The 24,261-nt window shown below is 34.3% G+C and overlaps 6 protein-coding genes across 7 annotated transcripts; 3 read left to right on the top strand and 3 right to left on the bottom strand.

The window, feature by feature from the left end:
• The first annotated feature begins 5,178 nt into the window (after positions 1-5,178).
• On the top strand, positions 5,179-6,620 carry LOC106448248 (macrophage migration inhibitory factor homolog). 2 transcript variants are annotated; one of them, XM_013890164.3, is made up of 3 exons: positions 5,179-5,339; positions 5,419-5,588; positions 6,256-6,620. In XM_013890164.3, the coding sequence occupies exons 2-3, from the start codon at positions 5,478-5,480 to the stop codon at positions 6,481-6,483; spliced, it is 339 nt and encodes a 112-aa protein (XP_013745618.1). In that variant the 5' UTR covers positions 5,179-5,339; positions 5,419-5,477; the 3' UTR covers positions 6,484-6,620. The 2 variants fall into 2 exon arrangements, with proteins under 2 accessions (XP_013745618.1, XP_013745614.1); XM_013890160.3 differs by lacking the exon at positions 5,179-5,339 and having other exon boundaries at positions 5,346-5,588.
• Positions 6,621-6,858: 238 nt separating this feature from the next.
• On the top strand, positions 6,859-9,656 carry LOC111214687 (the record flags this gene model as incomplete). The annotated part of the gene is made up of 1 exon (XM_048776756.1): positions 6,859-9,656. A coding segment is annotated over exon 1 (102 nt), but the record flags the coding sequence as incomplete, so codon positions are not given.
• A 5,366-nt stretch (positions 9,657-15,022) lies between these two features.
• LOC125607095 lies at positions 15,023-15,538 on the bottom strand. The gene has a single exon (XM_048776754.1). It carries the CDS (start codon positions 15,536-15,538, stop codon positions 15,023-15,025), a length of 516 nt encoding a protein of 171 aa, XP_048632711.1.
• Positions 15,539-15,702: 164 nt separating this feature from the next.
• Positions 15,703-16,839, bottom strand: LOC106361876. The gene is made up of 3 exons (XM_048776755.1): positions 16,428-16,839; positions 16,246-16,348; positions 15,703-15,926 (listed from the first exon to the last, which is right to left on the bottom strand). Exons 1-3 carry the CDS (start codon positions 16,644-16,646, stop codon positions 15,736-15,738), a joined length of 513 nt encoding a protein of 170 aa, XP_048632712.1. The 5' UTR covers positions 16,647-16,839; the 3' UTR covers positions 15,703-15,735.
• A 131-nt stretch (positions 16,840-16,970) lies between these two features.
• LOC125607197 lies at positions 16,971-17,943 on the bottom strand. The gene is made up of 2 exons (XM_048777041.1): positions 17,364-17,943; positions 16,971-17,177 (listed from the first exon to the last, which is right to left on the bottom strand). The coding sequence occupies exons 1-2, from the start codon at positions 17,532-17,534 to the stop codon at positions 16,971-16,973; spliced, it is 378 nt and encodes a 125-aa protein (XP_048632998.1). The 5' UTR covers positions 17,535-17,943.
• A 4,426-nt stretch (positions 17,944-22,369) lies between these two features.
• On the top strand, positions 22,370-23,125 carry LOC106376871 (non-specific lipid-transfer protein 5-like). Its single transcript, XM_013817007.3, has 2 exons — positions 22,370-22,783; positions 22,886-23,125. The coding sequence occupies exons 1-2, from the start codon at positions 22,437-22,439 to the stop codon at positions 22,893-22,895; spliced, it is 357 nt and encodes a 118-aa protein (XP_013672461.1). The 5' UTR covers positions 22,370-22,436; the 3' UTR covers positions 22,896-23,125.
• Positions 23,126-24,261: the final 1,136 nt, after the last annotated feature.

Raw genomic sequence — 24,261 nt, 5'->3', positions numbered from 1 at the left:
ATATGGTTTCTTAGCTGATACAGTTACAAAATTTAAAACCTATATCAAAAGCATTTTAAAGTTTTCCATATTAAATTTTTTTTTGTACAAACCGTGTTTTTCAACTGAACTTATTGTTTTTTGTTTGACTTTTAAGAACTCAACTTATAATTCCTACTTTTGTATATTATAATTCCCCCCTTTTTGTATACATACTTCTCTTCTTCCTTTAATAGTCAATTATATAAATGTTAACTTCTAAATTTTCAATATTTTATTTGTGATTATCTTATTCTAAGCATCTCTATAAAAAGTGACTAAGTTCTGTAAAAAAAAAATCAAAACTAAAAAAATATAAAAATGTTTTGGCGTTTATTGATATCATGGTGGACCTATAGTGTGCTGATTCTTGTGGACATATTTGTAACGGCCCGGTTCCTGACCCAAAAATTTCCCTAAGAAAATGGGCTTCTCTACGGCCCATTTAGCAAAGACCTAGGGTTTTTCCTTCCTCTTCCCTATAAAAAGGAGATGCAGCCTCCCTTTTTGCCTCACTCAGAAACTGAAGCGAAGCTCTGCAGAGAATTCCTGGAGACCAGAAACCCTAGCCGTCGAGCTCTCTCCCCTTCTCTCTTGCGCCGCCTCTCTCTCTTCTCTCTCCTCGCCGTTGCACGCTCTCTCTCTCTCTCTCCTCGCCGGCGCCGTGTAGTGGTGGTGGTGACCAGATCTCAATCTCCTCTCCCTTGTCTCTTGTTTCCAGATCTAGATCTAGGCTAAGGTGGAGTGTCTTGAACCCATCTTGTTCTCATGTTCTGTATACTCCTTTATGTTAGAGTTAGGTTTGATTAGACCCTGTTTGAGAACTAGGATGATAGAACATGGTTAGTACTAGGTTGATAGATGAATGGATCATGATGCATAAGAACACTCATACTGTTAAATGGGACTTAATGAACTGTCTTGTGTTGTTGTGGTGATGAATGATTAGTAATTGATGTTTGTATGTTTGGATGTGTAGTCCCATGTGTAGCCCCTTAGCATTCATTTCTCTCTAGCATCCTAGCTTTAATCACAAACCACTCATGGGACTACACATCCAAACATACAAGCATAAATCACCAATCGATCATCACTACCAAAACTCCATTTCAGTTTACTAAGTCCCATTTAACAATATGAGGGTTCTTATGCATCATGATCCATTCATCTATCAACCTAGTACTAACCATGTTCTATCATCCTAGCTCTCAAACAGGGTCTAATCAAACCTAACTCCAGGAGTATACAGAACATGAGAACAAGATGGGTTCAAGACACTCCATCTTAGCCTAGATCTGGATCTGGAAACAAGAGACAAGGGAGAAGAGATTGAGATCTGGTCACCACCACCACTACACGGCGCCGGCGAGGAGAGAGAGAGAGAGCGTGCGACGGCGAGGAGAGAGAGAGAGAAAAGAGAGAGAGGCGGCGCAAGAGAGAAGGGGAGAGAGCTCGACGGCTAGGGTTTCTGGTCTCCGGAAATTCTCTGCAGAGCTTCGCTTCAGTTTCTGAGTGATGCAAAAAGGGAGGCTGCATCTCCTTTTTATAGGGAAGAGGAAGAGAAAACCCTAGGTCTTTGCCAAATAAGCCGTAAAGAAGCACATTTTCTTAGGGAAATTTTTGGGCCAGGAACCAGGCCGTTACAATATTGCTTTACCAATGTTTGAAACCTTTGCCTTTGGAGTTTACTTTTAACTTAGCGAGACAGTGGGACAGTAAATAAGTACCCTTTAATCATACGGGAAAGACAGCCTCTGTCTATGTTTCAGCAAATTACTTTTTTTTGGGGCATTAGACTTATTCTATCAATTTCGTTTAGTACCAAAGACTTGTATAAGTGGTAACTTGTTTATATGATTTGGGAAAATTAGTGGCTGGATTTGTGGAACGTTTTATCCTCTTTTGGTTCTTTTTCGTTAACACTAAAAAATAAATAAATGTTTTCATTATCAGATTTTCTGAGTTGATTATAATTTTGTTCAGTTAATCCTCCTCCCACAGCCACCATGGGATCCGAATCTTCTCTGCTTTTTTCTTCTTTCCTTTTATCTTTTCCCCTTCGACCACCAGCTCTGTCCTCTGATTCACGGTCCTTCATCCCAACTCTATCTAAAACTCGTTGAATCGTTAAGAATTTGAATAAAGAAGTAAAGTATGCACGTAAATGATGAACTGATGTAGAAGTTTCTAAAACTTGTGTTGCAATTTAATAGATTTGATTCATTAAAAAAAAAAATTAATCGCTTTGAAAGCCTAAGATGTTGAAGTTCTTATCATAAATTCTCATGAATCATGGGTTCTTATAAATGCATTGGGTTTGGAAATTCGGGTAAGAAACGAAGCTCATGAAACAAAAACATGTGAGACGTTGGCTGTAAGTCCAGTGACACTAAATTTTCAGATTTGAATAATGGTTTGTTCACAAAAAAAGAAAGAAAGAATAATAGGTTTTTTTTTTTTCCATCTAATGTATTATTAAAGATTCAAGGCCTAAGCCAAACCCAGTTACAACAACATAAAGCCCGAAACATATGGGACAAACTAAAGCATTTCAAACATGGGTCTTCAGCCCAAAACTACAAGAAGCCCAACACAAAAGGCAAAGTTTTTTAAACATTTTTGGCCTTAAGCCCATTTACTCGACCCAGAAAAGGTCCACACGTTTAGGGTTTTCTGTAACCCGGACACGCCGCACAGCCGTCACGTCTTGACTCACACCGAGTCACCATCGAAATTTCACCAGAACACCACCGGAAACACATCCTCCTCTTCTGTCCCTGTGTTCCAAACATTGGAGAGCATCACTCGAACAGTTCGAGATCTCATCCAACTCATAGAGCGCCACACAAGGGAAAAAAGCTTCACACCAATTTTTTCACCATCCATAGGAGATCTCATCCGCTAAGACCACCCATCGAATCTAACCACTGAAGAAATTTCACACTCGAAAATCTCAAGTTTCAAAGGACTAAATAACTTCATCTTTAAAAGATACAAGACGACATAACTGTCAACAAAAGCCGGCAGAGTAGAGCATGGGGAGCCTCCACCTCCGGAATCATCAGCCGGCGTCTGCGGATCTGAAGTAGCCTCCACTTCCCGGAACCAAGAAAACCAATCAAAAACCCCAAAACTAGGGATACCGCAAACCCCAACCGGTCATGCAAGAAAACAATGGATGAAAAAAAGGACATAGGACAGAACAGTAAATCAGATCGACGGGTGGCTGTGGAAGCCCACCCGTCGGCCGGAAACTCAGATCTAGATCTAGTTTCTCTCTCTCTAAACTCAGACTATTGCAAAAAAGAATAATAGGTTAACAAAGAAGCTTTGGTCTGGAGGGGGAACCCAATGTATTGTGATATAAAAAGACATTAAATGTTGTCAACCTTAAGGCCTGCTTATAAAGCATGAACGAGTTAAGTGATGACTGACGAGGTTAGTCATTTTGGGCTTAGTTAACAAATGTTAATTTTATATGGGATGTCCGTATGACTGCCACCATAATATCACTTGAGTTTGAGTTTGAGATAGATACTGAATCACGAAGAATGGTATATTAAGATTTGGGAACATTACGGATTTGAGGATCCTTGCAATGATCATGTAGAAAAGAGTATTAAATGTAGAACATTTAGACGTAAATGTATGGTCAATTGGTCATGTGGGTTGGTTAATTATATTATCGTACTAAGTTATTCTTGTTATTTTGAGCATCTACAAAATCCAAGAGAACTCGTTTTCTTATCTTGACCTACCAAACAGTCCTTTACTTACTCGAAGAAACAACTGGACCACACAACACAACCTACACTAGAAGTCTAGAAACATAGTCTAATACATACATCTCCCCCGACAAATCCACATTGTTCTTTTACGAATGTAAATACGCCACTTTATTCCGAACTTAAAATCTATAATGTGAATCGACAATTGAGTTATATTCAAACTGAGCATGTATTATTCTTCCAGTTGTTTTTGTGGGGTACAACATAACTTATCATCTGACACCATTATTATATCTTCTTTCTACGCGTATTACACATTTTACACATGGATCTCGCTTCCGCTTCAGTTGGGAACATCGACTATTATTATTAATGGTTAGTAACTGGGGACATGAAATTGATGTTGAGAACACCTAATTGGGGTCATAGTAGCTTTACGTATGACATGTATATGTAATTTAAGTATGAGATATTTACTTGCATGATTTTCAACAGCACGCCGTATAAGTCTTATGCATCGCTCTCATTGAGGACCGTCTCCAATGGTATGCTATAATTTTTTTTATATATCACTCTAAAATAGAGTAACTCTATAATAGAGATACTCTATTTAAATGTAAATTATAGAGGAAAAAATAAAGTCTTCTTGGAGATGCTCTAAGAACTTATACTAATACATTAAGGAAAAGTAGATGTTTATATAAACTCACACGCAAACTCGTACCAAAAACATGTAACAAGCATGTGCAACTGCAAACTGTGTAACCAGCAACCATACCTAACGATTTCAATAAAATTTGAATTAGGCAGCTATAGCCAATCGTTTTGAAAATACCTTCAAATAATATTAAATCAAGTTTTTTGTTCAAAAAAATATCTAAAATAGTATTCATTAAATAATAAAATAAATATATTTATATATTTGAGTTTAGGATTTAGTGATAGAGTTTAGGGTTCAATTTCTAAGAGGTGCATGAAATTAGGGTTTAGAGTTCAAGATGTAGGGTAATTTAGTGTTTTTATTGATTAATAAATGCTATTTTAGAATTCTTTTCTTTAAATACTATTTTGTGACAAAAATCTAGTTAATGTTATTTATAAGTTTTGTCCAATAACTTTTATAAAAGTGAGCTTAATAGTAGAAACCATAATCAAATATCTTAAGATGCATAAGTGGCGGTCCATCCGCACCACATGTATATGCATAACCAAGATCTGAAAGTATATATTTAATCTGATTAAATTCTGTCTTTCAATATTTCTCAGAAGGTTCCACGTACGGAGGAGATACTAACAACATTGCTTCACCATATTAGGTTAATCCTTTGGTTATCCTAAATAATAATTAATTAGGGACGTGTTTTAATTGTTGTGTGGTCCAATTTGGGTCTGAAACCAATTGTTTTAGAGGGCGACGTAGCTGTAGTAATTGATTCAGTCACACGTCAAGTTGTCAGATTTCACCAAAGATATTATTTCAAAAATTGTTCACATCTTACACATTTTATAATAATGCAACTCAATCATTTCTTATTAAACACTTCATTAACTTGGAGACGATTTTTTCTTCTAAGTTCTCTATTTATTGGCCATGTGAGATCTTCTTTTCTTCATCTTCAACTTCAACTCCACAATATAGCCTTTATTGATCCTTCTTTTTGTCTTTCTACAGATTCTTGGAAATAAGCTTAAGGGCATCAAGAAACGGACGTTGGTGTTGACGGTAACAAAATGCCTTGTCTTTATATTACAACTAACGTCAATTTGGACGGCTTCAAAACCGATCCGTTCTACTCGGAAGTCACCAAAGCCGTCGCTTCTATCGTTGGACGGCCTGAGAACGTAAGAAGCTCTCTTAACGTTTGATTCCTGTTTCCTTTAGAATTGGACTTACATATGCAACTTGTTTAACTTCTCCAGATGCATTTTTGTCTTTTAATGAAACTCAGTATTCTCTTTCCATTTTAGAGTTTTTTACACAAGTTAAAATTTGTTCAATGTATTTACAGATCGTACAAGTGATGTATCTTTTTCTAAATACACTCAATTCTTCTCTAATTAGTATCTTGTATAAATAGAAGGAGCTTTATTTTTGGTTTAGAAATATAAGGTCTTTGGGAAAGATATTTGAGGCATCTTGTACAACTTATAGAATTCGCTTGAATATTCCTAAATACTATAAAATGATACTAATAATTTTATTGGGATGCCAATGATAAAAAGATTGTTTACTAGGTTTCACTTAAATTGGCATCTTGACAAAATATGGCTTATAAAAAGGTCAACATCATTGGCCTTTTCTATTAGATATTTTATATGCAAAGAATTGAGATGTCCTACTGGAATTATGAGTAGATCTTGCTTACACCGTACGTATCCCTCCGGTGATTGTCGTTCTGTCTTCCCTTTCCTTCTGGGTTGTCCGGGACTGGCTTCAATGTGTTGAGAAGATGAGATTAGAAATCTTCCAAATTCTATGTTTATTAAACAAAAAAAATGTTTATTGCAGTTGGTGATGGTGGTGTTGAAGGGGTCAATAGAGATAGTGTTCGGTGGAAACAAAGAAGCAGCTGCATATGCAGAGATTGTGTCGATGGGAGGCATCACCAAGCAAGTTAAGAGGCAGCTTATTTCAACCGTTGGTTCTATTCTTCACACTCATTTTTCTATTCATCCCACTCGTTTTATCTTTAAAGTTTTTGATATCAATTCTTTGCCTCTTCCTTCTAAACTATAGTTTTATGATCTGTCTATTATTGTTCATACTTGACTTTTTCGAGTTAACGAACAACACATCTCTTCTTGAACCTTTTTGTATCATTAATTGTATGTTTACAAGCTTTATAATACTATATATCATATCATCATTCGTAAGATCTTGACCATATAATCTTAATCCGAGGAGAGACGTATATATACTGACTTATTAGACTCGGTCATAGTTTCATTTTTCTTCTCATCATAGTCGCATATCTCTTCTTTTTAATTTGTTTCGTTCATTGTATGCTTAGAAGCTTTGATATATTATTATCATCATTCAGTCAGATCTTGACCACATGATCCGTATACTGAGTCATTGGACTGGGTCATAATTTCAATTTCTTCTATAATCACTTTACCATTTTTTAATTAGAGAAGTAGACTCCTTGAAGATTAGGAACAAACTTTGAAGTCTATGAGTTTCCCATCCTTATAATCGCTATCTTAAAATATGAACTGAAATGAATGAATAAAACAGACAAAAAACATTTTTTTTTGTCACAGAGACAAAAAAACATTTCTAAAATTAAAAATATCTCACCAGTTTACAATTGTCTTTGGTTATGATCGGGGCCAACCATTGGTACACACGTTCTTGATTTGGACCACAATATAGTGGTATACACATTGAGATCAAAGAGGGATTCAGAGAATTGCAGAATGAAATTTCAAAATGCAACTAAGAGCATTTCAAGAATAAAATAACTAAGTTTACAAAAAAAAAAGAATAAAATAACTCAATTTAGAAAGTCAACCGATCCAATACAACATGAAGAAAAGTAGTTAGAAATAACGAGGAAATTTACATGACGGGAGCCAAATTCAAACTATTTTGCGTACAAGCTACTGGAAAATTAAATGCATTGGATACGGCTTATAATTTGGATATAAAGCAAATGAAAATGTGATTGATTAAACTACTTTTCCCTATTTGTGCTAGTGGAAAGGGTGCACCCACTAGGACACTACCTTAGTGAGAGCATATCATAAACAAAACTCTAGTATTTTTTAAAATAAAATATTAATATTTTATATAATGTAATCATGTAATTATTTTAAATTATGAACATACCAAAGTACCAAACCAGTAAGATGACAAGTGTGCACAAAGTTCCTGAAGAATTTTGTAAAAATTTCTTCTTCATGAATTGGTTTTTCATGTTTTTTTCTTATATTTTATAATAGTTAAAAAAAGATATGAGATACCATGAATGCTTAACAACATTATAGAGAATAATTATAGTGATGGGCTGACAGAAATATATATTTATTTAAAAACAATAAAAAATACTAAATGTCCAATCGAATAGACCGACATCATATGACTTATATTATTTGAATAATTGAAGTAAGATATTTTGTTATGTTAATAATATGTGTGGATGCAGTTGCAGCCAAAAATGACAAAGATATTTGGTTTATATGCTGAAGAGAAAATTTAGTGATGCTTTTATTAACCAAAGGCACTTTATCACTTTACTACGGCTTCAAGCGATCGCGTAGAGAGTAATACGCTTTCTCACTTTCGCCAGTATTCAATTATACAACAAAAAGATTATACATTTGGTTTCGTTTATACGGGTTATATCGCACGTGTAGATTCAGTAGGAACATGTTGGACACAAACTGAAGTGTGTTTATCTGCAAAAAAAATTGACCTCATTACGTTTAAATCTTTATTTACCAAAACGACTCTCTACATCTTCTCTTGGTTGTTCTCAACCTCACCCACCGCCACATATTGCTTCCCGTAACCATTATTCCATTGAGGCTAAGCCCTTCACTTTCCTGCACAATCTCAAATTGTACCATATGATTCAGCTCTTAATTCATCGCATATATTCAAGATTAGGCTGCTTAAGTTTAGTACCATTGAACAACACTCATGGATCTTTATTTATACTCCTCCTGTTCAGTAACAGCAAAGCCTCTCTATGAATTAGCAACTTCACTTCCTTGCCAACAAAGCAACCATCAGCCACGTCAGCTCTAATATTCGGTATCTATCAGTGAGATTAACATCTTGTCATCTGGCCATCTCAGGAAACTACAGAAACAAAAGGTCTTCAATCGAACAATCACTTAAATTGAGCCAGTTATTAGGAGAAAGGTGTTCAAATGGATTGTCTGGAGCAGGTTCATCAAGAGAATGCTTTCTGTTTGTATACTAAAAGGAAAACACTTATCCGTGCTAGATAATGCAGGGAAGAACATAAACTACTGGTAGTGGACCGACTAAAGTACAGTGCATGGCGATGGGAGGACAAAACTGATAGGATTGTCAAAGATACGTATAGAGGAAACCAACCACCAGGTTTTCTAACGATACTAGCCGCATTATTATTCTCTTAAACCATGTATCCATGTTGGAGCCTCGAAAACTATAAGTACATGTAATCAAGATCGCACTTCTGCTCGGTTTCCTTTCCTTCTCTTCACCATCAGAACTGCTCTTATTTAAAAGGTTTATCCCTCTCGCTCTTTCCTTTTCTTCTAACGCTTCTTTTCGTCTCTTTGATGATTTTCTCCTTGACAGACAGTAACAAGTTTGCTGCATTTCTATGCCTCAATTTTTTCTCATCTCTTAGCTTTCTCCGTTCTTCCACTAGTCTTCCAACTTCTTCTCTTTGTTTTCTCTCTTCCTCTCCTCTGCAAGCTCCTTCTCTAGCCTAGCTTGTCTTTTCTACGTTCTTTTTCTACCCTGTCTCATGATATTTTGTAAATAGAGTAGATTTTGCTACTGAATCACTCAACTAAATGACATGATATTTATTTTGTTTTGGTATATAGCATTTTATTATTTGGAGTTGCTTGAACTCATTATTAATCAAGCAATCTGTAGCTAGAGAGTTGCATGATTAACCACATAGTCTGTTTTTCTATATGCTGATGGAGTCTTGCATGATTAATCAAGTAGGGTTTTTTTTCTAGGAAATGTACAACAACTGAAACAATATTTCACAAACACAATACCCAGAAGAGAACATATCAATATGTTCAAGTACAATTATAAACATTAATTAGAATGACTGAAACAACCAGAAGAAGATGAAAAATAGTGAAAGCAAAAGAAAGGACCCGAGGCCAAAGCTGTCTGAGTCAGTGGAAGTCGCAGAGGTAGGTGATGGTATAATGAGAAGGGAAGGGATCCATGGAGAGATCCAAGAAGAAGAGAAGACATGGAGAAGCAGAAGGAGAAGTAAGAGAAGGATTCCTACAATGAATGTTCCGGTTTGTAAGATTGGTAATATGTAATCCTCTAATAGCAAGATAAGGTATGAGCCGCAGAGGAGCCATCCAAAGACTACGACGAGCACAAGTGGAACTACTGGCGACGGCCCTTTGCTCTCCATGTTCTTTCTATCGACCTTTAGCCCTTGGCTTAAGAATCTCTACTAGTATTTCTTTACTTTTATATTCGTACGTGAGAAATTTTTTAATATAGATGATTTGTTTGGATGCATGAGGTTAGATAACCTAATTACCGCAAATTTCTTTTTAATATTCCATTATGTTTTATTCTTATGTATGATCAACTCTTATTACTTTCTATATATTATTAAGTAATCCTCTTCTTTTATGAGTATTCCTATCTAGTGTGTTTTTATTTGGGGACAAACCAATCTTGTTTAACTTCACTATAGATTGCAAATTTGCAATTCAATATTCACAGTTTACAACAACTTTTAAATGCTTTTTTCTACATTGTTTGTAAAAGTTGATTAAATGATAACAAAATAACTTAAAACTCATTCATATGTTTTGCCAAATTGCTAATCACATTATCTAATAACCATTTCCTTATTGCTACTTTTACATTTGCCTTTCTAGAATTGTTCAACTGCCGCTACGTTTGATACGAGAAGATAAACAACCATCTTTGTCTACGACTAGGAGTTGGACATCCCTTATATACTAAATCACAAGTCACACAACCAATTAAATGCTGCCACATAATTCATGTTTAAAAAATTAACAAAAACAATTAAAACAAAACAATGTTGAAAAATAACTGTAGGCACCGGCTTCTTAAAACAATCTAGGACAACTACCCACGATCATCCTTTTTCCACAACTTTTTATTTTTCTCAATTCCTATAAATCTCTAAAATTCGACGAACACAGTAAAGCCTGTAAATAAAAGACGTTTAAGTAGAATGTTTGAGTATTATTTTAAGTCTTATCAAATGTTTGCAATCTCTAGAATGGAAGCGTGAAGTTTGTTGAAAAAAGTTTGTTCGAGACCATGATCAAAACAGGTTAGTGTTTGATTTGAAACAACGATGTTAAATTGTAACTTTTTGCTTTGTTCAGAATGATATTGTGTTACAGGAGCATAAGGTTTGAAGTATTACAGAGCAAAGCAGGAAATAAATCATTGTTGCGATCAGGAAGAGCTCTTGATGTTAAATATATACCAACTGCCTTGCTCATTGCTTATTTCGCAAGTCCTAATAATTTTCTCTCTTCTTTCTTTTTCTCGGGTCATCTCTAAGGTTTCAGTGGCTCTCCGTCTAAATCAGGGATTATTCACTTGGCACGAGATTTCGCAAAGTTTCCTTTTCGAATTGCTGAGAATTTGTTTCAGATCCGTGTGATATCGAAGCACGTTCTCAAAATTCGTTGGACTGAATTTGGTAAACAGTTCTCTTAGCCTCTGTTTAATCCTTTGCTTTCTCTCGCAATAAGTTTTTTTTTGACGAAAGGTTTTCAAATCTCTCCCAGTAAGGTTCCATACGAGAAAAAACTCGCTCAAACGAACAAGGGAACATAACGATGAAGAATCAAAAAGAGCAATGAGTGTGCTGAGAAGAAACTTTTTGAGGATTATTACTTTAGAGAAAAATATTCATTAACCAGGCAAAGAGTTTGGGATATAGATCTTGGTTGTTTAAATCAAGTGCTGATTATGATTGATGTTTATTGCAGGAGGAAAAGAAACTGACTGATATGTGATTCTGAAATGTAGATCGTTGCTAATGAAGAAACCGTCAAGAAACTGTACAAGAAGTTAGCTCTTTTCTTCATCTCGGACAAAAACAATTTCAACGGCGCAAAGGGCACTTTTTAAACTGATTTTAAAAGCTTGGTCTTAGTTGTTTGATCAAGAAGGTAAGAGCATGTTTATTGCTAACAACCTTTAGTGTTGCTTAGGTGGTTGTTAAAGAATATCTAATCTATTAAAATAGAGTCCTATTTTTTATCTACCATTTACCAGTTATCATTTATTTTTGGACTTCCATTAGAATAGCACGTGTTTGGATATAGAAATGTGTTTGGTTCCTTGGATATCTATCTAATCTATTAATTTAGGGTTCTATTTTTATCTACCATTAGCAAGTCATAGTAGGACCACCTACAGAAATAGTTAAGATGACATATTTGATTACTTACATTAATAATAAACCAACTATAAATTTAAATTATAACAAAATCTGTTGAGAAAGAATCTAACAAAATCTTACTTAAAATTTAAATATTTTTATAAAATAATATATTAATTAATTTCGTAATCAATAATATAATATAATATTGTTATAAATCAATGTTAACTAAAAATTTTTATAAAAAAAGAAAATAAAAATTATATAATATTTTTTAATAAATTATATGATTAGATTCTGTATTATATAAAAATAGAAGTTCTATAAGAATTAAATATGATAAAATTATATTAAATAGGTAAATTAACAAATTTTATTTTTTAATTGTTTCATTTAAATAAATTATCACTCATCATTAAAATGAGTTAAAATTCGTGAACTATATAATATTTTTATACAAAAATAACTTTATTAAGATATGTTAAACTTTTATATCTACAACTATATATTATCTTTTATTTATTTTGAAACTCTTGACAATATATTTTTTAAAATGTTTATATAAAAAGATATAATATTATATAATAACCTTTAATTCATATACTATTTAAAAATATGTTATTAGAAAACTATGAAATTTTAGTAGTTCAAATCAAATTTTAATTATAATGTTTTCTTAATTATAACAAAATCTGTTGAGAAAATTTCGAAAATATCACCAAAAATTTAAATATTTTTTTATTATAAAATAATGTATTAATGTAGTAACAAAAAAAAATTCAAAATGTAATCTTCCAAACTTAAATATAGTACTGTAATTTTTCAAAGTTTACTTGACAAAATATAAATTTTGAAAATAAATATTCAAACTCAAAATGATAATATTTCAAATTTTACAAAATATTAAATCACAGATAATAAATAATAACTTTTTGAAATGCACCATGGAAAAAAATAAACTATATATGTTGTAAAAATTAAAGCAATCGAATATTTTGAAAATATAATTAAAAAAAAAACTTAATATCATAGCATCCAAAAAATATCTTAATACATTAAAATTTAGTAAAATAATATGATAGATGCTACTATGAATAAAATTTACTAAAATAATAGATCTATAATATTTAAACAAATGTTTTTTACTTAAATTCTGTAAAATAATAAAATAATATATGTTAAAGTATATTTTTTAAAGAGAGCATGCAAATATAAATTATCTTGAACATATTTATTTTCTATAATATAAATTTTAAATTTTTAAAAATGTATTATAACAGAATTTATAAATTAAAGAAAAACATATTTTGAAGGAGGTTTTCTATTTGATTATTTCATATTGTTATTTTATTGTATCTAACTCAAAAATATATTAGTAAGAAATAAACATTAATAACAAAGTAAAATGTATTAAAAAACACTATATATGAATAATGCTGAATAAAAAATAAAACAATAATATTATAGAATTACATAATATATAATACTAAAATGAAAATTTTAAATTTAAAATATTTGTAATAATATCTAATGCATTTATAAAATGAAAAAAATATCTGCACGAACGTGCGGGTCAAAATCTAGTTTAAATATTAAAGTAAGGCTAAGAGATAATATTAAGAAACACTTAATGAAACTGGTTTATAGGTAGTTGCTTAACTTAAGTTGCTTAACAATAAAAAGAAAGAAGAAAAAACGAAAAGAAACAAAAGAGACGCAACCCGTGTCTTCTCTCTCTCCTCTATCCAATGAAGCTCCGACGCGTGGCACCGAGGGACGGACGCTTCACGGTACTAATTAGGCAACGCCCCTTTGCTTAATTCATGTTTTTCATTTATTTTTAATCCTAATTTACCTAAGCAACTCTCCTAAACAACCGCAATAAACATGCTCTAAACATAAAAAGAGTGGAATGCAGAAATCATAAAAGCCACACGAGCCTGCTTCATCTAACAAGCCGAAGACAAAGCCTAGGCCTGAGTCTGACACTCCGCCCAAGTTTGAACCTACTTTTTGAAAAGTGTGCAATAGATGCAAGACATATTGTGAATTCGTGAGGGCTGATTACCTTAACAAGTCCTCCTGATTATCATGCCGTACTAACTTTACAAAGAGCATTATTATCACATGGTCTTATTTATAAACAAAAATATGTTCGTGCGTAGCACGAGAACCATACTAGTTTCTTATAATTCTTCTGATTATTTGATTATGAAATTTTTTTTTAAGTTAATCGAATTTTATTTCGGACTCGGAAAAAAAAAACAAGAATCAAATTTGTTTATCATACTCAAAAGAGAAGACGTTCACATTTTGGTAAACTCTATTTATCAAATATACACGGTTCACACAAGGACCCAGATCTTTGATACTTTCTACCATTGCTAAGAAGAATAAATGCATTTCGAAGGCATCAACAAAGTAGACTATTGACGTTGAGGCTTGAAGTTAACCAAAAAAACATCCTATAATATACTCGCAAACCTCTCTAAGTATATTAAATACAAACCCCTTCGAAGGTTTTGTCCAAGAGTTTAAGATTTCGACAATGAAGTTACATAGATTAAAATCTATAGAAACAACAAAAGTAACGGGAAACAATAAACATAACCCAAAACAAATCAGTTCCTTCTTTTTGTTTTTGTTTTTCTTTTTTGGGATACGAATAACTTAAGGAAACAAAACAAACAAGTTAGAAAGCTATACCAGTTCCTATACCGGTCTAACGAGCAAGTTTTCTGTGATCAGATCAGAGCTACAAAGAAGGGAACTCCTGATCATCCGTCAAATTGTATGATTGCCTACACGCACATACCACAATGAATGAAATAGTCACACTGAAACGAATTTGATGATCAAAATATTAAATACTTCAATGACGTTTTAATGGTGTCAGAGAATATGATGTACCGATCTTCCTGCATGGAGGAGGGTATAGATGTTGCGATATCACTTTGCTTGCTTCCCTCAGGATGGTCACGTACTTCCGCTGGTAGAGGCTCACATGGATGATTTATCAACCCATTGGAACCAAAGAAGCTTCCAAGTATACCAGCCTGACTCATATCACCATTTGTTTGGTTGGGATAATGATGAAGATGATGGTCTCGTCCCTCACGGCTGTTTCCGTCACGGAAATTCATTTCTGATGTGTTACGTCGTGAGTTTCCTCTTCGGGAGAACGGAGGTCTACTATCCCTGTATTGGTTCTGCATTTAAAAAGGAATTGTTAAGAAGCTTGGCGTCACATTTTTTCATAGTGTCAATAAGAGATGTGTACGTAAATACCATATTGGGGAAGTATGTCTCAGTGCCTTGATGCGTAGGCAATTCCTCGAGACCGAAATCAGCATTTGGAATCATCTGAGGGTTCATAAGAAAGCTATGAGCTCCATTGGCGTTTAGTGGAAACACTTCCCATGAATCGTTGTTATTCGGAAGCTGAGTCCATAGTGGAGACATAGGACCGTTTTGGACATAACCAAGCTGCCAGCGTCCATATACCAAACTGTAAAACTGGCTGTCATTATCCCCTGTGAGGTCAGCCAGAACATTTGGAGTGCCGGCATGTGTCTCTTCTTTAACTCTTTTAGAATCAGCAAGACATGATTTCTCTTGCAGTTTCTCCGCAACGTTTCCATTTAATACTTCACCGTTTTCGATCCGATTGAGAGAATGATGGCCACTCCTATGCTTGCGTAGTAGCATGTTCGAGAAGAAGTTTCGAAGCTCAAAACTTATGTCTTCCTCTGACTGCAAGATGATTTGCCGAAGCTTACGAGCACCGAATGTGAATGCAGTTCGTATCCGATTGAAGTTAGCTGTGTAAGAGAAAACAATTTATTAATGAGAGCTTTATAATTTTACCAAAACAGTAAAGAAAAGAAAAGAAAAGAAAAGGAGTCTCAACCTTTGTTTACGCTGCGACCAAGATTGTTATTTTCTTTAAGCGGGTCAATTATATTAAGATACTTTGATGGAAACGCACGTGGATTTGTCTCTAAACCTTGTGAAGGTACACAGTACATCACCAAACAGTCATTGAGAAAATCACTTGTCAGCAGTAGATCTTGCCCGCCATTTTCCGGAGTATCAACTATATAAATCAAAAAAATGCACACTGAGATCACAAAAACCAGGGCCGTGTGTTTTAGCACGTGTAAGTGGAGCGGAAAGTTTAAACATATATATATATATATATATAAAAATTAGGTGCCTCAAAACTTGAAATTTTTAATTACACTTTCTAATTTTTTCACAAAAATTAAACATATATAGATGGAGCTATTAACTTTTAAAACTATATCATTTTGTTTAAATACCGTTAATATTTTTTGAAGAAGGTCCACAAATAAACAAATAATTTGAGACTGACAAGACATCTCAAATTTACATAAGCTGGAGCCAATGCTTACCAAAAATTTCTGGTAGAGAGGAACGGCAGACAGGACCGCTCAAGCTAATGCAATACTTATCCCAGTCGAACTTGCTGAAATACTCCAAGAATTTGTATAGAACCTACGGAAAACAAAAGCTCAGTAAATCAAATATGAGACTAAACAATGGTTTGTCGCTGAAGATAGCTGAACACTCTTACTGCTAGTGGACCATCCAGCGATGAGTGGAAGAGATTGAAAATATATAAGACCAACGTCTCCAGAGCATATGTGGATATCAATCCATGAACAGCCCCGAGAATATGGCTCTCGTAGAAGCACCAAGCTTTGATGAGTATGATACTTCTCTTGAATAGATGGTCCTTTCCAATGAGGTGATCCATCTGCATACTCAAACCGTCAACATCAATCTTTGTCATCCTTCAAAAATTGCTGATACGAACATTGTTCTAGGCAAATGCCCTTCAAACATGTTACTACAAGGTTCTGCACCAGAAGTATGATTACAACATAATGATACTGAAGAGGCCAGATTACCTTCTCGAGAAAGCACAGAGTAGAAATCCCACCGAGCTGATTAAAAGAGATATCAACCACAAGGTTCTGCACCAGACATGTCACAAGTTTAACCTGCAGCAAGGAGATAACAAAAACAAAAAAAAAAAACACATGATCAGCATGCATAAACACCCACATACTCAACGGCCTAGGCTAGTGTTCAAAGTATAAAATAACATAAGAGATTAACATAAACAAACCTCAGCACGTATCAACTTCACATCCTTAATTATAAACCGGGGATCCACATTATGTTTCTCCCTCTCATTCTCAAGCACAGCCAAAACTTTATGGGCCAGTTCATCATCGTTCCACGGTCCACCAAAAGTTGTGAGATCAATGTCTCCATCCGGAAGATACGTTTTCAATGGGACTGATCCAAAAGCATGTACCTGACAATACACATAAGAATAACAAGACAGAGCCTAACATGAATATTTTGCTATAACACTGCACTGTGATTAAAACATAGTCGACTTCAAGCATTAAAACGCACGTGACTTCAAGATGTTAATGCAGACATAAGCCAAATGTAATAAGAACATTAACAGAGAATGTTTTTAAACAAAGGAATGAACCTCGCATCCTAGTGTCATTTTGATTAGTCTTTGCATATAATCAGTCACATCTCTTCTTCGATCCTCGGACGCAAGTGTTGGATGAACCTGCTCTATAATCTCACGGGTGGCTTCCTCCATTCTGTTCCAGAACTCAGGCTTATTAGACAGAGACAGAGGCGGCGCAGCCATGGAAGCGGACAGAATAACGATTGATACGAGAGCAACCGATTGATCAAAACACGAAAGGAATCAGTTCTAAGCTACGCCCTCGAATTTGAATTCGGCGATGGCCAAAACAAAACAAAACAAGCGAGTACAAACGATATCAGAGCAAAAGGAAGAGGATGTGATTGGTTTCGAAGTGATTAATGTTCAAAGGTTCGGTTCTGTTGTGTATTAATGTTCTTTCTCTCCTTTTCTTATTCTTAACGAATGCAGTATTTGGAAAGGGAGACCAGCATTAACTAGATTTGGATTCTAGACACCATTTTGGAGTTTGGTTATTGATTCGTCAGTTATACATTGTTATGTCTTTTTGATGTATTCTGAGTTGGTCAATTTTTAAGAGATTTAGTTCGATGTTTGTCTTTCTATTGGTAAAGGAAGTCAAATTTAGAGTCAGAATTATGATTTTTTTTGGGTATTTTGGATGCTTGCTTAGATTGTGAGGGGATTAGTTTTTTTTTTTTTTGGTTTATAACTAGCATATTAAATTAAATTTGGTTAGTTAGTATAATAGTTTTTTTTCAAATAACCGTTATCGTTAGTTAATACTTTATATTATACCCGCGTCTTTTATCGAAGAAGTCGGTATAAACATCTTTTATAAAATTAAAAATAAACTAAAATCTTAAAATAATTGTTACTGTTAGTTAATACATTATATTTTAATCGCGTTTTTATCGAAGAAGTTAGTTTACACATTTTATCTTCACAAAATTAAAAAATAAACTAAAATCTTCAGATCGTGGTTTTTAAATAACCGTTATTGTTAATTAATACCTGATATTGTATTCGAGCTTTTATTGGAGAAGTCGGTATAAACATTTAATCTTCAGAAAACTAAAAATAGACTAAAATCCTAAAATTAATCTATAATATTGCACAAAGAAAAAGATATATGAGTCAATTTTCTGGATCCTAGATCATTTACAAAAAAATATGCACAACTTATCTAAAATCTAATCATAAGTATTCCATTTTTTCTCAAACTAGACATACTGAGTGCAAATACTCAATTTAAAAAGGTTCATGCAACATCTACCAGCACCAAATATATTATTAATCCATTAAATGGCGTCTATTTTTCCGCATATACATATTTTTCTAGATGTGGAAATTTATGTCTTATATTTCAAGAAAAAGTCATATTTAATATAAATATATTTTCGAAAACAATCCATAATACATAAAATCTAAACTAGCCTAAAGTTGAAAGTGCCCCGAACTAATTCAAAATCTGTGAAAATGTTATCAATTAAAATATTTTCTAGATCTATTATTAGTTTCAGTTTCTGAGGTAGTAAGTTTTTCAGTTGGATCTTTATCCACATTTTCAATATCTTTATCTATTTAAGTTTATTGTTTTCTCCAAAATCTGAAAATAAAAATCATAATAGATAGCAAACTTTATGGTTTATTCAGTCATTCTATCTAATGAATTAGTAAGAATTTTTTCACTAGAATCATATATAATTCATGGATTCTAATGTTCTCATCACTTCTTAATTAATCATTAGGTTGGAATTCTACCATGAAGCTTTAACATGAAATTGTGAATTTCATTTTTAAGTATATTTACTCAGTTTTAAATTTAGTTTGTCTCAAGACTATTATTATTTTTGTTTTCGGAACAATGAATCTCTGTATATTGGTCAAAATACCAAAATGCACAGTACGGATCAAATACTGAATCAACAAGTTGGGTTGGGCTAAAGTTTCGGCCCAATAAGAGTGCTCTGCGTCAGTTGCTCATCATCGTCTAAGTTCCTCCGTTTCCAGGCGAAAATGTCAGGGAAGAAGCAAGTTATGGCGGCGGGAATGGTCGTGGTCGCAGGATCGCATCCGTGGAACTCATTGATCCAAGCTCTACTTCTGATATCACTATCATTTCCAGCGGCGCTTACAGACCAGGAGATATCGTCGCGATGAGCAAGATGAGGCAGCATATTAGCTGAGCTGAGCTGAGCTTACTATCTAATTTGAAGGATCTGTTGATTCTCTTTGTAGTTGAGAACGACTTAGCATGATCTTCGCTGTTAATCGCGAGGTACTGTGTATATGATTAGATTCTTGGTGTTTAGGGATTATAATACATTTTTTTTTCTGGAAATTAGATTGATATCATGTTGATTTTTGTAGGTGTTGATTGATCCCATAGCGAAACCTATTTGGCTTGGCCTACACTGGAACATATCCTTATAAGAGGTGAGATTAATGCTCAGATTATAATCTTGTGTAGCCGAGTTTGATGATTTGAGTTCTGTGGCCATGCTAGTGGATAGTATCTAGCAGTTTCTTTTTGTTGCTGCTCAAGTAGCGCTAATGATGAAGATACAGTGCTGATTCTGTCTCAGACTGTTTTGATTAGAGTAGGAGCCATTTTTGTATGGTATGTTTAACTCTTATTTGTTGCAGATTGCCAGATTGTGTTCTTATTATCTCTTTGTGCTGCTGAATATGGAGAGTACGATGTTGGTTTGGGTTTCAGCTTCTCCTAGTTTGTACATTAGTCATGTGCTGGGTTGGTGTCTGATGTGTGGCTATGATTGTGTTTTTCTAATCGCGTTTTGCTGCTGTGCTGAATATGGAGAGTACTATGTTGATTTGGGTTTCAGCTTTTCCTTGTTTGTACATTAGTCATGTGTACCCATGTGTCTGATTTTTACATGCAGAAAATTCCAAGTTGGAAGTGAAAAATTTTCTTATTTGGCTTTTGGTGATAACTCCTAAGAGCTTAGAAGTTCCAGTGATTGATGAAAATTTGGTATGTCATTGAGTCATTTATTAACTTTGGCATCGGTTTCTACTCATTTATAAGCTTTGCCTTATTAGTAAAGTTTCTCTGCTTAGCATTGGTTTGAGTCATTTCGGTGTGGCTTTATTTTTTTCCCGTTTGCACAGAGATATCCTGGAGGAGATTTGCTTGGAGTCACAGCTCAAGTTATCGATATGCCTCTTAGCTGTACGTAATACTCCTTATCTAGCTCATTTTTTGCTCTCCTGATTTAGCTGTCTCCTTATCGTCTGTCTTCTGTATGAATAAGTGAATTTTGTCTGAACTTACTAAATACGAATCTGGCCTAACCAGATATGTCAGGTCTTACGCTCAAATCTGAAAACTCAAGAATATATGACATATTTGGTGGTAGCTTCTCAAGATTGTGATGCCTTTGTTGCTTAAATCCCATGTCTTATGCCTAGTTAATCTCTCTGCTATCTATTGTATGTAAGGTTTTAAAATCTAGTGAAAGTTATATATTCATCTTCTTGGAGGCATTGGTTGATCGTCTTTATATTTTTCCTGCTGTTACCTTTTATGTCTATTACACAGGCTGATACAATTCATCTTTCTAGTGGCATCACTACATGAAGTTTACATTGCCATAGTCATCTATTCTTCCATGGTTTCTTTGTTTCGTTAAATGTTTATGTTAATAAAGGGTCTGATAATGAATCTCATAGTTTCGATGCTCTGATTTTTGAATTTGCAATTCTGCTTCCACGGCCATAGAGTGGTACTCACATATTGAAAGAAAGTGTTTTTGTCTGAGCTGAGATTTTCTTACCCATGAACATATTTGAATACACATCCGCAGACAGTTCTGGGATCCTCAACACTGCCAGAACATATTCTTATTAGAAACACATGGTGCACTAACTTTGTTGACCTTTTTTCTCCTCTCTCCTTGATAATTAGCTTATGCTTACAGTCAAAGTAGCAGAGCTTCTGAAACATCATGTTACTGATATTTAGCTGAGACCCAATATTGTAACGCAGGAAGGAACAGTCAGAGATTGATGTCTCCTCAGGATGGCATTTGTGTCCTCTTTGGCTCAGGTAAATCATCTTTGTTTTTTTTTGGCTATTCAATAGGAAAAATAGGCTGTTGCTAAACGACGTTCCTGTCGTCTCCAATTCAAACATACATCTTTCTTTCTCGAACCTAACTCTTGTAAATACACTGTGGTAGGTTTGTAAGAGAGACTGTTGTGGAAAGCAGCGCGAATATTGAAGAATTTGGCAAGGCTGACTGAGAGTCATAGTCAGAAGTATATGTATACTAATCAATAAGGTTAATTCTCTATCCAGGATTAACCTAATCTAGGATTAACCTTATTGATGAAGAAAAACAATTCCAGAAAACGAAGAAATTTGATCAAAGTTGGAATAGTCGAAAGCAAATCTATGTATTTGCCATTAGGTTGTTCCAAACCATGTTTTGGAAGAGAGTACATTATTTTGTTGTAGGTCTTCTTGCGAAACCGAATGAAAACGAGCCCTTTGTACAAAGGAAAGAAAGGGACAAGGAATAAACAACTTGCTAGCATAAATTGCAGGAAATTAACTTTCATGTAACATATATATATAAGATTTTGTACTTTAAAAGCCTAAATATCCAATTTACTTTATTGTATCTAACAAACTTGTATGTTGTTCAGTTTTACCTCCATGCATTAATTCTATAACTACATCAAACGTTGGGTACAATACAATTTGCTAAGCTGGAAGCCTGGACATAGAGTAATATAATGATTGGTATTTTACGTGTATACAAGAATGATCTACACATTCTGATCTAGTCTATAGATCTGATCTGACAAATAAAAAAGAGAACAAACGGAGATCAGTATGTAGTAGTTGACATAGATTTACTAAACTAGTATATAAAACTACAAAGATGAGAAAAGAGAGTAAGCAATGTATTAAATGAAACCAACCACCAACTACACTCACACCGCTCCCCTCACTTTCATGCATTTGCCCTCTTAGCTCTTCTCTATATAAACACAATCCTTATTAGCTCTTTTTCATCATCCAAATCCATTCCTTACTTAAGAAAAAAAAAAGAAATACAAAAAGTTAAGATTATGGAGGGGCTCTTAAAGTTGTCGACGTTGGTGATTGTGTGCATGCTAGTGTCCGCTCCAATGGCGACCGAGGCAGCAATCTCGTGTGGCGCAGTCGCCAGCAACTTGGGCCAATGCATCAACTACCTGACAAAAGGTGGTTACATTTCTCCAGGGTGTTGTTCTGGCGTTCGGACGCTCAACAGCATGGCTCGGACCACCACTGACCGCCAGCAAGCTTGTCGTTGCATCCAAGGAGCAGCTAAAGCCTTGGGTTCTAGACTTAACGCACGCCGTGCTGCTGGTCTTCCTGGTGCTTGCCGTGTTAGGATCTCTTACCCCATCAGCGCAAGAACCAACTGTAACAAGTAATATACTCTTTACTTTATATATTTCATTTTACTTAAGGGTGTTTATTGGAGTGTTACTAACCACGTAACAATGTGTTGAATGTATTTGGTTGGTTGCAGCGTCAGGTGAGCATGAGAGGATGTATACGTTGAAGGGTTTATCATATAATCGCTGAGAGAGTATTAAAGAATAATTAAGATGTCACTAGTATAAGTGTATCCAAATCATATTACTGTTATCTGTTGTGTTTTAGAATTTGTGTGTTTCATGTCTTTCTTTATATATGACGGTCCATTTAATTGGTCGTCTGTGTTATGTATTCCTCTGATGATATATGGAATTACGATATGTATTGTTTCCATCTTGTTGCCACTTCTGCTTTTAATGCATCATCACTACTTCCGCACGGTGTATATAAACTAAGACCGACACTATAGGAATTTTTTAAACACAAATGTTATCAAACTGACTTACGTAGAGGTAGAAATTAAAATATTTATAATCAGTATTAAGATAGTCCACTGGATTAATTATTGTGCTTTAAGTTTGCGAGAAAGATCGTCACTATGCAGTTTCTTCACACTATGATCATAAGTTCATAACTTTTTCACTTTCATTTCTCACCTTTTCGTTTGTGCTCTTGTTATTTGTTGGCGAGTGTGTGAAGGAATAAGTTGCGAGAGTGTGAGAGCACGTTTATTCGAAGCCCTTAAGAAGAGACCTTAGCTTAAGAAAGATTAAAAATAAATAAAAAACCCCAATTAAACCAAAGCGCGTCCCTTAATTAAGGGAACAAAGGCACGACGCTTATTGGCCACGCGGCAGGAGTTCATTGGAGAGAGAAGAGGTGTGCGTATTTCTTCCCGTTTCTTCTTTCTCTTCTTTCTTTTTTCCTTCTCTCCTCTTCCAGCCACAAGAAAGGCGATTTCTATTCTTCTTGGTGGCTCTACACAAAGATCGGCGTGTCTCTCGATGGCGAATCGGAAGGTAAAGATGAGTCAATATGTTTACATGTTTGAATATTTCATTGATGCATGTCTTAGATTCTTCTATTTCATCGTGAATCAAGAGAAATTCAATCCACTGATTTGTTTTTATTTTTTCTATCTATGTGTCTTCCGAGGGTTTGATCAAGAGGCAGGATCAAGGCTAAACCTTTCTCTCTGTCAGACAAAACCCCAAATAAATTTAATATTTTTTAATTGTTAAGGACCTTAAAATTAAGCAACTACCAATAAACCACTTTCATTAAGTGTCTCTTAACAAATTATCTTACTTTACTTTTATTAGTTAAAAATTCATTAAGCACCACTTAAAGGCTTTAGCAATAAACGTGCTCTGAAGTTTATGATCATACAAATTAACAGCTTTGCCTACGATAGACATCGTCCTAATATATATCTTTTGCCCGGCTAATTGTTTTACATCCTCTACTCTTGTCATTTTCCCTTGCTATCTATTAATTAGGAAATCGACCATTATGAAAAACACAAAT

Source organism: Brassica napus, chromosome A3 (genome assembly GCF_020379485.1).
Source record: "Brassica napus cultivar Da-Ae chromosome A3, Da-Ae, whole genome shotgun sequence".
NCBI lineage: Eukaryota > Viridiplantae > Streptophyta > Magnoliopsida > Brassicales > Brassicaceae > Brassica > Brassica napus.
Note: the sequence above shows the minus strand (reverse complement) of the source record. Positions and strands in the feature narration are given on the sequence as shown.